The sequence below is a fragment of the Aulostomus chinensis genome, chromosome 17 (assembly GCF_037954235.1).
Source record: "Aulostomus chinensis isolate RoL2024-O1b breed Wild chromosome 17, RoL_Achi_v1.0, whole genome shotgun sequence".
Classification (NCBI taxonomy): domain Eukaryota; kingdom Metazoa; phylum Chordata; class Actinopteri; order Syngnathiformes; family Aulostomidae; genus Aulostomus; species Aulostomus chinensis.
In genome coordinates, this window is record NC_141336.1 from 15,749,552 (window position 1) to 15,763,942 (window position 14,391).

General features: G+C 40.9%; 1 protein-coding gene across 5 annotated transcripts in view; it reads right to left on the bottom strand.

Moving 5' to 3' along the window:
* Positions 1-14,391, bottom strand: part of rps6ka1 (ribosomal protein S6 kinase a, polypeptide 1) — a 53,123-nt gene that overhangs the window by 1,693 nt on the left and 37,039 nt on the right. For 3 of the 5 annotated variants that reach the window (XM_086183344.1, XM_086183343.1, XM_086183346.1), the window contains exons 3-21: positions 7,105-7,221; positions 6,924-7,005; positions 5,969-6,049; positions 5,789-5,868; positions 5,502-5,608; positions 4,827-4,864; positions 4,334-4,476; positions 4,194-4,264; positions 4,012-4,100; positions 3,823-3,887; positions 3,637-3,739; positions 3,382-3,512; positions 3,060-3,185; positions 2,777-2,866; positions 2,521-2,679; positions 1,136-1,297; positions 979-1,055; positions 768-885; positions 539-676 (exon numbers count right to left, since the gene is read on the bottom strand). In XM_086183344.1, the coding sequence (XP_086039470.1) occupies positions 539-676; positions 768-885; positions 979-1,055; positions 1,136-1,297; positions 2,521-2,679; positions 2,777-2,866; positions 3,060-3,185; positions 3,382-3,512; positions 3,637-3,739; positions 3,823-3,887; positions 4,012-4,100; positions 4,194-4,264; positions 4,334-4,476; positions 4,827-4,864; positions 5,502-5,608; positions 5,789-5,868; positions 5,969-6,049; positions 6,924-7,005; positions 7,105-7,221 (1,977 nt within the window). Of the gene's footprint in view, positions 1-538; positions 677-767; positions 886-978; positions 1,056-1,135; positions 1,298-2,520; positions 2,680-2,776; positions 2,867-3,059; positions 3,186-3,381; positions 3,513-3,636; positions 3,740-3,822; positions 3,888-4,011; positions 4,101-4,193; positions 4,265-4,333; positions 4,477-4,826; positions 4,865-5,501; positions 5,609-5,788; positions 5,869-5,968; positions 6,050-6,923; positions 7,006-7,104; positions 7,222-8,734; positions 9,189-10,023; positions 10,078-10,674; positions 10,764-14,391 lie in introns of those variants that run through there. The other 2 variants (XM_086183347.1, XM_086183345.1) reach the window with 2 other exon arrangements.

The following is a 14,391-nucleotide window of genomic DNA, read 5'->3' on the forward strand; positions in this document are numbered from 1 at the left end:
ATTGTGTTCCTCTTTTGACTCTCAATCACTGTGGCTTAAGAAAGACTTTGGTATTACAAGAGGATTTGTTTCCTGTCTGTAAGACTAAAACTGAGGGTTAAAAAAAAACCTATAGAGTGTAAAAACACTTTTGTAAGTGAGACCACGAAATGAATTATTATTACAATCCTTTATTTAACTCCATTGGACTGTTATTGTGTGTTGGATGTTACGAACTTAAAACATTAATGCATGTCTACAGAGCTGAATTAGAAAACAAAGCAGTGTTTTACTACAATCTTTTGAGCTCACTAACTAGAATGACATGACATCACTTGAAGCTGAAAATCGGAATTTAATTTTGCTGTATGATTTATTATAAATTACTCACAATCTTTGTGTACAGTAAAAGTATGTCAATTATAGAGTATTATTTTCTATTTAGAGAAAAATCTGACCTTCTTGCCAGTTTTGTCATGCATCTTACATTTGCTAGCTATAGTAATTGTGCAACATATGTCATATTGAGTTGCTCAGACATCTCTTCTGGTATCTTTACCTTAACCAGTTTGGGGTCCTGGTGTGGGAGCTGGCTGTTGGGTAGTTTGTCGCGCTGGATGATCCAGGGATGTTTGAGGACCTGTTTAGCAGTCAGCCTCTGATGGGGGTCCACGTGAAGCATCTTGGACACGAGGTCCTGGAGGAAGCAAACATAACCTTGTAACTCACAGAAGGAAATCAGAGTCATGTCTTAGGAAGGGTCTGTATAATCGGTGTTAACGTTCTACCTTAGCAGCGTCAGACACCGTGTCCCAGTTGCCTCCGACCAAGCTGAAGTGACCGTTGCCTATCCTGTTCAGAATCTCATTTGGGGTGTCTTCAGGTCCGTTGGCAAATGGAGTAAAACTGATGGAAGGAAAAAAGAGTGAATATGAAGTGAGTGATACGGGACAAAAGGTTGTTTTCTTTGAAAGGAGGAGGTGGAGTGTTGCTCCTCACCCAGCCAGCATGGTGAACAGTAACACTCCCAGACTCCAGATGTCACATCCTTCATCGTAGCCCTGACGCTTCAACACCTAAACAAACACAAGTTACTCGAGGTTTTGGATGCAAACTTTCTTCCTCCTCCTCCTCCCTGGTCAGTGACTGAACTCACCTCAGGAGCAACAAAGTTTGCAGTGTAACACGGAGTCATCAGCAGGCCGTTGTTGGCACGCAACTGCTTAGCAAAGCCAAAGTCACAGATCCTGATGGACTCCGGGTTCCCCGACTCGTCCACGTAGAGGATGTTGCTGGGCTTCAGGTCTCTGTGCACCACCTAGATGGCATAGCCAGCAAAGACAATTGAACTGTGCCAGTCTTTAGAAAATATCCTTTATTTAGAATCTTCTAAAATAAGTCAAATAATAATCTTTGCTTTAATCGATAATCCATGTAGCCGATCAATTTACAAATCCCTTTAAAAAAACAGCTGCTTGTTTTGTTTGCTCAAAAATTAAAACTAAACAAAGTGATTCAATTTACAGTGATGCACGACTTGCTTGATCTCGACCTGAGGGATCAAGTGACTGACATCAATAAATTCTGGAGTCAACTGGAGGACAATAACACAAGGAGGTAAGTAATTTGCTGACAGACAAGAGCTTGGAGACTTAAAGACATTCAGTTGAGAAAAATAAATCCGTTAAATATCTAAACCCCCTGAGACGCTTGAATCCCTCAGGAAGCTGTAAAGCTGAAGCTAAAGTTGTTGCTCATCGTTTGAAACATGGACGTAAATATGCAGAGGCTGTGAGACATGCATCGATCTATCTATCTATATTCTATCTATATATACACACACATTTCTATTGAGACATATATACATATATGCATGTACATATACATACATGTATGTATATGTACATATACATACATAGATGCATGTACATATACATACATAGATGCATGTACATATACATACATAGATGCATGTACATATACATACATAGATGCATGTACATATACATACATATATGTATGTACATGCATATATGTATGTATATGTACATACATATACATACATATATGTATGTATATGTATGTACATATACATACAAATATGCATGTACATGTATATATGTACATGCATGTATATACATACATATATGCATGTATATGTATGTATATACATGCATATATGCATGTATATACATACATATATGCATGTATATACATACATATATGCATGTATATACATACATATATACATACATATATGCATGTATATACATACATATATACATACATATATGTATAATAATTTTTTAACAGAATAAAAAGGCTATTTTTCTGAATCCAGTTGATAAAATTTCCTCATTAATTCAGAAAACCAGCTGATTTTTCTCTCAAGTGAATTCAATACGCTTCTGTATTAAATGGAGCTGCTCAAATATTTCATAGGTCCTTCCTTGGTCCACGCTGTCCCCCCCGGTCTCTCTCTACCTCATTGGCGGAGAGATGTCTTTGCGCTGTAGATGAATGAGAGTAAGTGGTCCTCACCCCCTGTGAGTGCAGGTACTCGACAGTCTTGGTGATGGTGTGAAGCACAGCGCTAGCCTCTCTCTCTGAGAAGAACTTCTGTTTGAGGATGCGATCGAGCAGTTCTCCCCCACGCATCAGCTCCGTCACCAGGTACACCTGCTTACCGATGTCATACACCTGAGACCATAACACACCCACACACGCGCGTCATCTCATCAGAACACTCGCATCTTGTCCCATCACAGAGACTAGCAGAATGTGTGTGTGTACTCACATCCTTCAGTGTTATGATATTGGGGTGCTGTCCATATCGGAGGAGAATCTCTATCTCTTCAGAGGGGTCTGTGCTGGTCTTGTCGATTATCTGTCAGAAAACATCAGATACTTTTCCAACATTTTCGCGATTCAAATCCTTATTTTCTGCTTTGAATTTTTTTTCGAAGTGCCATGATACCACAACTGAGGAAATCATGTAGTTGTACATTGGCTGCAATTTCTGGTTCTCTGTACTATGAGTTGTTATCATTTCATTTCATTTTCATTTGTCCCCTTTTTACCTTAACAGCGTATTCTGTGTTTGTAACTTTGTGGATGCATCGTTTACAGACAGAGAAGGAACCCATGCCGATGTCTTCTTTTAATATGTAGCCGTCACTAAACAACAGGTTCTTCCCGTGTAATTGCTGCATAGGAAGAGAGGATTGGAGGATGGTGTGAGGAATTGACAGAATGTGATGACAGCAAGAAAAGGTGAAATTCTTGAAAATTAATTAAAGCAACTGTTTTATAATCGTGAATAAAGTTAGCCTGTAAATAAAGCAGACGATCTGGACTTTCCTTGATCTCCTCTGAATCAGTAATGGATAACTGGAGGCTAACCTGGACCACTGTGTGAGGCGGGGGCTGGACCGGCTCTGTTGAACCTTCCTCATCCAACAGTGTTGATGCAATGAAGCTGAAGCCTCTGAAGAGTTGGTGAGCCCCGGCACTAGGGGGTACGCCAGGGGAGTCTGAGGGATGAGCAGAGTTCTGGAATACTGGGTTGCACTAACAGTTCCTCTCAACTTTTTTTCTGCGAAACAAAATAATTAACTGACAATGATCTAATAAATCTAATAAAATACCAGATCTGACCTTTAGGGGTGCGAGACGTGAACTCAGAGTCAAAGTAGAAAGTGTCATCTGGACGTGCCACTGCCGGTCTGAATGGAGGCTTGACTTCTCTCCGGAATAACTCCTGAAAAGAAATATGAAATTAAGTTTATAAGCAATGAGATAAATATTGTATTTCAAATTTTAAAAAAGCAGTCAGGTACTCACGTTCCAGTCGATTGTGGAAAAAAAACCATGCCGTTTGATCTCTTCTGCACCGTCTGCACCAGATCCTGTCAACAAAATCATAATAGTGAAGAATATGGATGTATAATGCATGACTACTGGCTGCTCTGCAGAGGAGCCAGGCCTTACCCTGATCTATATTTTGTCACATGCAGCTGTTTTCATACTAACCCAGCCTGTTGGCAGGGTTCCTCTTGAACAAAGCCCTGAGCAGAGACTGGGCCTCTGCACTCAGGAACTGAGGCATTCCCAAACGCGCCCTGCAGGGAGAGATGTCACACGGCTTGAGTTAGTTCACCATATATCAAGGCGAGAAATATACAACCGGTGGCTTCTGTGTTCACGATACTCACTTCAAAATAAGGTTCATAGTTTCTTTGCGGTCCTTGCCTTGGAACGGCAGCGATCCTGTCAACATTTCAAACTAAAAGAGAGAAGATAAAGCTATGATATTTTTTAAACACTGTGTGAGTGAATTATCTAATGCACTCACCATTAGTACTCCAAACGACCACCAGTCGGCGCTGTGGGTGTGCCCTTGCCTGTTAACAACCTCTGGTGCCATGTACTCCACAGTGCCACAGAAGGAATATGCCTTCTCGTGATGATCGATGGCTTCTTTACACAAGCCAAAATCTGGTAAACACACAGCACAACACACACCATAAATGACTAAAGTAACGCCACTGTTGTTGAAAATCTCTCTCTCTCTCTCTCTCTATATATATATATATATATATATATATATATATATATATATATATATATATATATATATTATACACACACACACACACACACACACACTAAACTAACTTGAAAGCTGATATCTGGAGTCTGTCAGATAAGGCTGTCACCACCCCATGCCCGTGAGTAATGAAGGTCAGTGAGGAGAGAGGAGTGTGTGTGTGTAGAGGTGTGTTTGTGTGTGTATGGGGGATGAGAGAGAGAGGGAGAGACAGAGAGAGAGTGAAGGATGAGCTCACCTGTGAGTTTTATGTGTCCTTCCTCATCCAGAAGAATGCTGGAGGACGACATTATGAAGCGTTAGGACAACGATGTGTATACAATATCAAGAATTTGAAGTTTATAGCTCCATAGTAGTGTGGGAACTTTGCTTGTGTTATGTAGAGGTGGAAACGTCCTCATAATATTTGTCGTGGACTCAAAAGGTTTTTGTAGAGTGTAAAATTCTGCAAAGTACCTAAAACAATAGAACAACCTCAGCGGAAAAAACCCAACATGTTTGTCTTGACTCTTACAGTAGCAAGTGCATTATTTATTAGATTATTCCAGATAAAAGCCTTTTCAAAGAGCATGCAGCGGGGATAAAAGCTTGGTCATGAAGACTTCAGGCATGTTTAAACAGTATATGTATATGTGATTTAAGTGTAGTTTCAATCCTCTGGGATTTTGTTTCATAATAAACCATGCACTGGGCTTGAGTAAATGTTCACTGATGCTGTGGTCCAGCATATGAATAAAGCAGACTGAGACAGATGATGTATTATATTATGTTATATTATATTATTTATTATTATTATTTTTATATCACCTTTAATGATACCATTATCTGTTTTTAAACTCAAAATAAAGATTACTAACTAACTGACTATCGTGCAGCTTTCTCTCCCTCTCTTTCTTGGTTTACTCATTCTTACTTTTCAGGCTTGAGATCTCTGTAAATGATGCCCAGACTGTGGAGGTGGTCCAGCCCCAGCGCCAGCTCTGCAAGATAAAACTTCACATCCTCTTCTGTGAACATCACCTGAGACAGACACACACACACACACACACACACACACACACACACACACACACACACACACACACACACACACACACACACACACACACACACACACACACACACACAAATTTACAGGAATGAAGTTAGAATATTTCTCTTCAAGTGACAACAGAAAAATCAAACATCGACAACACTCACCTCTTTAGAAAGTCTAGTGAACAAGTCTCCACCTCGGAGAAAGTCCAGGATCAAATACAACTTCCCTTCAGTCTGGAATGCTACAAAGACAAACTGAACATGAGTGATTTACTGCAGTAAATCTAATGATTAAATCAGTAGATATAATATATCATTTTAGGTTTGAGGGGTATGACTCGCCATAGTGCAGTTTGACAATAAATGGGTGGTTGACGTCTGCCAAGATGTTTCTCTCCATCTTCGTCCTCACTCGGTCTCGGACTGAGGGATGAACATAGACGATGATGTCACTGAGGAACACGTTAACAAACTGGCCATTTGGAAAAATACAGTCTAAACCTCACAGTTTCATGATAAGTGCACTTTATCCTCTATAGTCCCGCAACCAAAAAAATTGATTCATTAGCCTGAAACAAAATGAGTTTGGACTTGGCTGCTGCGCAATAAATAGTCGATATAATGCTGATTCATAATTGCAGAGGCTGTCAGGCCATCCAGAGCTGCAGCGTGGGAGCTGACAGTTGAGTTTCAAGCTTGGTAGGACAACTGAATGACTGCAGGTTCCGAGAGGAAAGAAAACGCAGCTATCAAAGATGAGACAAAATATTCCACATTTTGAGAACTTTCAGAGTTTAGCCGTTGTTCTATTGTTCTCAACAGAATAAGAGCAGGTGAACTGAAAGTGAAAACCTGCTCTAATTATGCTAAAACTATTTGACTCTATTGTTGTGTTGTTCTCTTACCAGCACCAACATGCATTCCTTTATATAAACCTGAGGGTATTATCAAATAAAAGCAACCCTTCTTGTGAAATGAATCTTTTCCAAATGAGATCAGCATCAACAAATGCAAGAAAGTACATATCAATTCATCTATTAATTATACTTGTCACTATGATGTCACAAATCTTGTCAATATTACTATTTGGCAAATACATTTATTGTCTTATTATTTTAACATAGTTCATGCAATAAAGACCAAACGTGTATCCTGCAGCTGCCAGTGGGATCTTGGTGAAAACAATTCCAAATTTTCAGCGGCAGTGACCTTGCTGACCTCTAAGCCACCCCTTTATACGGTCCTAATATAATGACATTATTAAAGCCCCCCCCCCCCCACACACACACACACACACCTTTGAGTGTTGCCTTCTTGAGGACCTTCATAGCATAGAGCTGGTTGTCATCAGGAGGGGTCACCTTTCGCACCAGGAACACCTGCAATCAAAACAGGAAACATTTAAAACCTCCATTGTATGTGTGTGTGTTTGTTTGTTTGTTTGTGTGTGTGTGTGTGTGTGTGTGTGTGTGTGTTACCTTGCCAAAGGATCCCTGTCCCAAGACTTTGAGCAGTTCAAACTGAGAGGCATCAGCCTTCTCTGAGCCCTCTTTGACCACATGAGTAATGTTGATCTCCTTGATCTCGCCATCATCCTGAAAACCAAGTAGAACCAACCAGTCAGACAGTAAAAAGAAATAACGGATGAAAAGGATTGTGTGAAGCATAGAAGAGCGCGTCAAGATTGTTTGCATTTGCAACCAAGGCAGAACTTTCAGAGGAGTGTCTCTTGCTGTAAACAGCGATGCATCAATAAAAACACTGCAGAAAGAGGAAGTGTAGTGAAGCATGTGTGGGAGAGAGAGAGAGAGAGAGAGAAACAGCATTGTTTCTATAAGTGTTGATGACTGCAACATTAAATACAAGTATTAATTAAATACAGTTACTACATTCAATCTCTGATTGTGTGAGTGATTCATTTTGCTGCTTGTGTGATGTGAAACTTGACCTAACTCTTCTGAGACTTTTAAGACAACAACTTTAGGTCTCTACAGGGTGGAGCATCAGCAGCCCTGACAACTGCAGCACATAAAACACCAGAGCTGATGCGGCATTAACCTCATCCTCCCACTGATCAACACCCACAAGAGAAGCACCACAAGCAAGACTCAAGAACAACATCAAACCCTCGGCCCCAGGTTCAGGATAAGGTCTTTCTTATGAGGTGGGACTGCTCACATGGTGAATTACTGTTTGACAGAGGGTTGATGTTCACACAGCATATTAAAAAAATGAGCCCAGATGAGAATTAGTGACTCTTTTTAAATCATCAAATGCAGCGTTATCCATTTAAAAATACCACAGATTTGACAGTGAAACGTGTGGATTTGACGTTTCACTGAGTAACTGAACGGCAATAATCTAAAAAAAAAAACAACAACTATATTGATGAAACACGATTTGGCGTGATCAACGAGATTTTTCTGTTTTCAGGATCAAATGCGAACATTTGAAACTTTCCCCTTTCTTTTACTGCAAAACAAAAACTGTTAGAACAAGCAACTTGAAAACCTACGGACCCCCCCTGGTGGGGCGCGAAGGGGGATGCAAAAATCTATGGGTGAAAAAGATCTTTGCAAGATCCTGCAAAAGTAAAGTATCTTTTTAAGCCATGGATGTTTTTGTTTTTGTTTTTTTTACATTGTGAACAATACATGAAAGGTTTCGCACGATTCCTTAATTTTTGTGTGATCTCTCAAAACTTCTGCATGCTCTCAAATAACTTTTTTTTTTCTCCCCTAAGCCATCCTTTTTCTTCCCTCTCCATGTCTTATCCAGAGCTCTATACCTGCCTTCTGGTATGAGATAAACATTTTGCAATATTTACTGACACTGTTAACGATGAAAAAAAAAGATTGAAAGTATTACCGGAAACATCACTGCCAGATTAACTGTAAGCAATCACTGATTGCTAAAGATAATTGAAGCAGACAAAGTAATACAGTAACTTGGCTTGGGAGTCGATTTGACAACAGGAAACCGCAGCTGGTTGAAGCCTGATGACAGCAGCAACACCTCTACTTCTCACCCTTAAATAATCCAACTTTTAAACTGGAATGTTAAGAAATTACAATTATATTCTGGCGAATGATACTGATATGATTTTACCGTCCAGTGGTTCCTTGGTACTGGTAGATCATCTGCGTCCTCGCCTGTTGCAGCTGGTGATCGGGAGCTGTTACAGCCAGTCAAGACTTTGTTTTTCTTAAAGAGGTAGAGGGTCAGCCATCGGCTCAGCTTGAACTTTCTCTTGTCTTTCTCCATCTCAAACCTCCTACCCATGACCACGCCGAGGTAAACACACTACTGCTCCCTAGCATATGTCATCTTGTAAACATCATCTCACCACAAGCACATCCGAGAACCACTTGCGCAGCCATGTTCTGTGAGGCTTATCAGGTGAAAATTTCACAGCTGCCACCTTTTCTCTAACCTCTGTGCGGGGCCTCTCTGCTATAATTTTTAAAAAAATCTCATCATCTCCATTTTCCTCTCATCATCTCTCTCGCCATCTGTGTTGGTCTGATGTGTCCTTAGTGAGCGAGAGCAGCTGAAGTGAACAGGGGAGCCAGGGCAGGCAGGAAGGAAGAGCTCGCTCGTATTCTCGGCAAGACCCACACGCAGAAACTGAAACTACACCAGAATTTGAGATAAGCCATTAGAAGCGCTTGGAAGTCATGAAAAACTCTCAATGTTTTAATTCCCGTCTTTCTTTGTCATCAGTAACTGTCAAGATCTCTTTACCAAAAATTCAGCAGAATAGGAACCAGAGGACTTGTTGGGGATGATTCAGACGACTCGGCACCTGCAGATAATTTCCTGTCTGTGTCCAGGCATGTCCCTGTCTTCCCTCTCATAATAGTCTATTTCTGCTCTCATCCTGTCTCCTTAAAAACAGTCCTAAAGCGCCCTCTGACTCTTCAGAAGGTCTTCATCTCATCAGGTCATCATGCTATGTTAGCTCAGTGTGGTATTACAGACACAGAAACGTGATGATTCCTTTGTATGTGCTGGTTCAAAAGAAGGGTTCATTCATCACCTGATGCAGTTCAGCGTAGCATGTCTCGTCCAAAAATCAGAGGACGCGGTATCCAGAAAAGATTGTGCAGTTTTGAGTCGAACGGCGCATTTCGTCAGACTCAAGAGATCGCTTCAAAATGATTCACTCGTTCAATTTGCACCAAAAACAAACAGCAACTTTTCTTCAACCAAACTGTTATAACAGGCTTTAATTTCACGATTTGATCACAGTCTACTGCAGTGTGCATACACACACACACACACACACACACACACACACACACAAATTTGTGACAGATTATTACACTATGTTATTAATGGGGTTACGCAGCTGAAGCAGGAAGTATGTTTGCAGCTGTGCAGCGGTTGAAGCTTACCTGAACTCTAATATCGGCAAAGTCCTTCTCTATCCAGGTGATATGAGACTCGTTCTAGGATGGTTGTGTCGGAATGGAGAAGTTCATATTACAGGTTTGATTTACATGAGCAAATACGTCCTAGTGTTGTAAAGAAATCCAGATCAGTTATACACACGCACGCACACGCACATAACTTGGAGAAGAGGAGGTGAAAAGGACAAGATGGTTGGCACACTGATGACAGGAAACCTCTCTTCCCTTTCTTCAACAGATCAAACTTCCTTCCTGCTCACTCCCAGCATGACTGCCCAGTCAAGGTACGACGAGGTCATGGTACTACAAGTGAGTATAGTATTCATCTGACAGTGTCATAGTTGCTGTATAAAGTTTGCAGCTGAATAAGCAAGACCGAAATTTGAGCTGTAATAAAAAAAAGAAAAAAAGAAAAAAAGAAAAAAAACTCAACAACTGATGAAGCGTTTAATGTCTGAGGAAGTGTTTCCTCTCACTTCACGGCTCAGAAGACAGCAGCTTAGCGTTACAATCATGTTCACAAAAGACACCCTTCCTCTCCTCCCAGAATATCTCACACAAACACACACACACGCACACACGCACACACACACACACACACTCAGAGATGGGCATTTTTCAAAAGTAGCCACTTGCCTCTCTCGTACGGGTTTTGGTGCGAAATATGAGCCTCCACATGTCCAGATTTTTCCATGTCACTGATGCTGTCACTGGTGTCAGTGCCTCTGTGCTACACTCACCGCCTTACAAATACACAGTGTTGACTCAGAGTTGCCTAACGCTTCTGGTCTGCAATACCACAATGACACATGCAGATGAAAATGGGAAGTGAAGTTATAAAAATGGACGTGAACAGTAGAGTTGTTCAGGACAGAGTCAAATTCAGTCCGATTTGCACATATTCAAGGAAACCAAAAATAAAAATTCATTTGTTGAGAACAACATTTTGCATTGGAAAACATACACTCAAGACCGCTTGAGGGAGGTACACTCATACTGGCTGTTTAGGTCAAAACCACAGTGCGATTACTGCTTTCATGAGGGCTCAAATGAACAGCGTGAACCTTTGCGCACTGCACCGGGCTTCAGTTAGGACAAACTAAATTCTGACTTAAAGTTAGTCTTCTGATGAAAACGCCTACTCGTTTAAATCACATTTTAGTATTTTACTTTTTATTTTTAACACTTTCAGTTGAGCTTTAATTGATAAATTGATCAAATTAACATCAAAGCAGAATTCAAAAAAGTCCATTTTTTTTTTAAACTGAAGTGAAACATATTGACTTGCACGAGTAGGTGCTGTGTTTAATGACGTTAGCTTCTGTTTGCAACCTGCAGAACTCCCAGCGAAGAAATTAACTGCATGCTGATTCATACTTGTCAACCTGCGACAGCCTGGACAAGAGACAATTCTGTTTGAAGTTTTCAATTGGAATCTCCTGACAAAGCTCTTGAAATGTCATTCTTTCACTGTCAAAACGTCTCTAAAATAAGTCAAATGAATCAGCTGTTTAACTGTAAACTTGCCGATGAGTCAGCACTTGTCTTTCTGATAGCTCAATGCAAATGTACCTGTGTCAGAGAGAGAGAGAGAGAGAGAGAGAGGAAAGATGTAATGCTCTACAGGAGACACAAGGGGCCAGTGCAGGTCTAGAACCAGGCTGGTGGTCCACACTTCATGGAGGAGTGTTTGGGAGAGAGAAGATAAAGCCAAGTAAGGGCATGTTTAGAGTTTTTAACTCTTGCCTCTTCAGGGCTGACATTCATACAGACAGGAAGAGAGCAAAGTGGGACAGAAAGACAACGTGGGAAGGTAAAGGGTTTTGGCCTGGTGCTTAAAAAAAAAAAAACTGTCCAGCCACAGCCCTGCAACAGAAATACCTTGTTAAAGTGTGCTAACAGCAAAACACTGAGGATCTTAACACTCAGTATGATGAGAGGATAAAGTGCTGTGTAAGGTTAAAATGGTGTTTAAGCGCTGAGGAAGTTCTTTCTGGCAGTGAGCAATCTGAATTACGCAACAGCATTACAGCACTCCTCTCTTGCCATAGCCTTCCCTCTTTCCTGGAAAATAGAGCACCTGCATGTTTTCAAATGCTTGATGGGGGAAAAGGAGACAAAGTCCAGAATGGGAGGAGGCATACAGGACTAGTGTACACAGGCCGACAGAGTAGTCTAAACATCCACCCATCCATCCGTGGTCCAGTCTTATTACTGTGAAAACAAATATCCTACACTAGAATTTGTCTGCATGAGCAAACACACACAAAACGCACTATACAGCAGGTCGTCTGCAGCATTACTTAGACTAGGATCAAGTAATTACATCATTAGATAATGTATTCATGCATGACAAACATGTAGAGTCCTGCAGTACATGCGGAATGAGGACATTCTTGTGTAGAGTACCCAGAAGAGTCTAGCGTCCATACACTTGTGTTTTTTTTCGGGCGCCATTGTCCAGACATGTCTGCAGGCTGGCACCAATGTCTGTCAGGAGTGGAAACATGAATGTCTCTCTGTTTTCCTTCTCTCTCTCCTTTCTTTTGCTCTGAAGGCATGAAGCAAAGAGAAGAGCGATGCTATATTTTGCAGGGGGCTGACTCATTCATTCAGTTAGCTTTCCCTTTGATGAACAGGCCGTTCCCGCAACACACCTACTGTACTTTCAATTTGCTCGACAGCTTCTCCATCTCTCCGACTTCCTTTTGTAACGCCTTTCTTGCACTCATTCTCAAACTTTTGCTCTCTAGCAACACCTGCTGTGACCAGCCATGACTGACGGCTGGATATAAAGAGAGGATGTTAGAGGATGAAACGGAAGAAGTGCTGCACAGGGACAGCTGCCCCGATCCAGATGCAATCCGCATACATTCCATCGTAGCGCTTTAATACTTACTTAGCCCCGAGCAGTCGGGAGGAGGTTTAAGAATTTCATAAAAGATAGTAAGTTGGAGCTGTGGACTAACAGAAAAGGGTCACACAAATGGACGAGCAGCTGCAAATAACAATAAATCTTTGTTACTGCACAGAAAGATGAGCTTCATCTACAGTGCAGCAGCTAAAAAAAAAAGGAAAAAAAGGGGGACCTCATTAAGAAAAGAAAACCTCTGGCATTAATTACCTGTCATTACAGTCATTAAAGTTAAATAAAAAAAGTTAGAGGGCACTTCATGTATACCTCTGCTCGTGACTCAACTTTGCGAGTTATCCTGCTGACAGACAAAAACAACCCACTTTGCAAAGGTAATTAAATTTGATGTCATTGCAAAATTACTATTTTTTTGGGCCAGACAAGCAAAAAGCATCATCTCAAAAGGTCAAGTTGTGAGGTTTCGTTTCCTCGACCTTGCTGCTGCCTGGGAAACCTCATGAGACGCTCAATTTTAGCTTAATCTTAAAGGTGCTTCGAAAATGAAAGACCTCAGGCAAAGACAATGAACCCCCCCCCAAAATGTCATTTTTCTGTTGTATTAAGCAAATACGTAACTAATTGGTGCTCTTCTGGCCTATGCTCCACCCTTCTATCAAGTTTAGTTGAAACAGACAAATTCAAATTTAAGAAAAAAACAATAAAAAAGGACAAGTTTGAAGAAAGATTTTAAAGGAGAGAGATTAACCGTTTTTTTCACCTTCGATCCCTGCGTTACAGTAGAGACCCTCTGGGGTTAAAACCCATTCTCTAGCAGACTGTGCCATCTGTGGCATCTGCTCATCCAATTACATTGACTGTATCCTCAGGTGAAAACACAACATAGGCCTCGTTTTCATTTTGTTAAAAAGCTCTGTCGCCGTTACACTTTGCAATAAACCACATGGCATCACCGAATAACAACAGGAGTATAACGCTACCAAAAGCACAGGAGCTCGTTTCTAAAAAAACTAAAAAAACAAAAACAAAACAACAGCAACCATCAAACACAAGATGAAGGTGCATGCTACAGGAAATGTTCCAGAGAGAGGCACAAGATTAGCACTGATGCTACAGGAAATGTACCCGAGTAGCACAGGATTAGCATGGATGTTACAGGAAATCCCACGTTGGCATCTGTAATATTAATAGCCCCAGAAAGGCTAGCAGTAAGATGATACGCGCAGGATGAGTTGACATGAGGCCCCTCATTGTGTAATATCTGCATTGACAAGGGAGGGTCAATACTAGAGATGGGAGGAAGAGAGAGAAAAGAGGGATAGAGAGATAAGTGGGAAAGACAGAAAGAGGATGAGAGGAAAGTGTGTAAATGCCTGGCAATAAAAGCAATGAGGTCATCAGAGTTTAAACTTAGCTGGCTTACTGCAGTGGAAATATGCAGCATTTTGCAGCATTATGCATAGAATACAGAAAACACACAC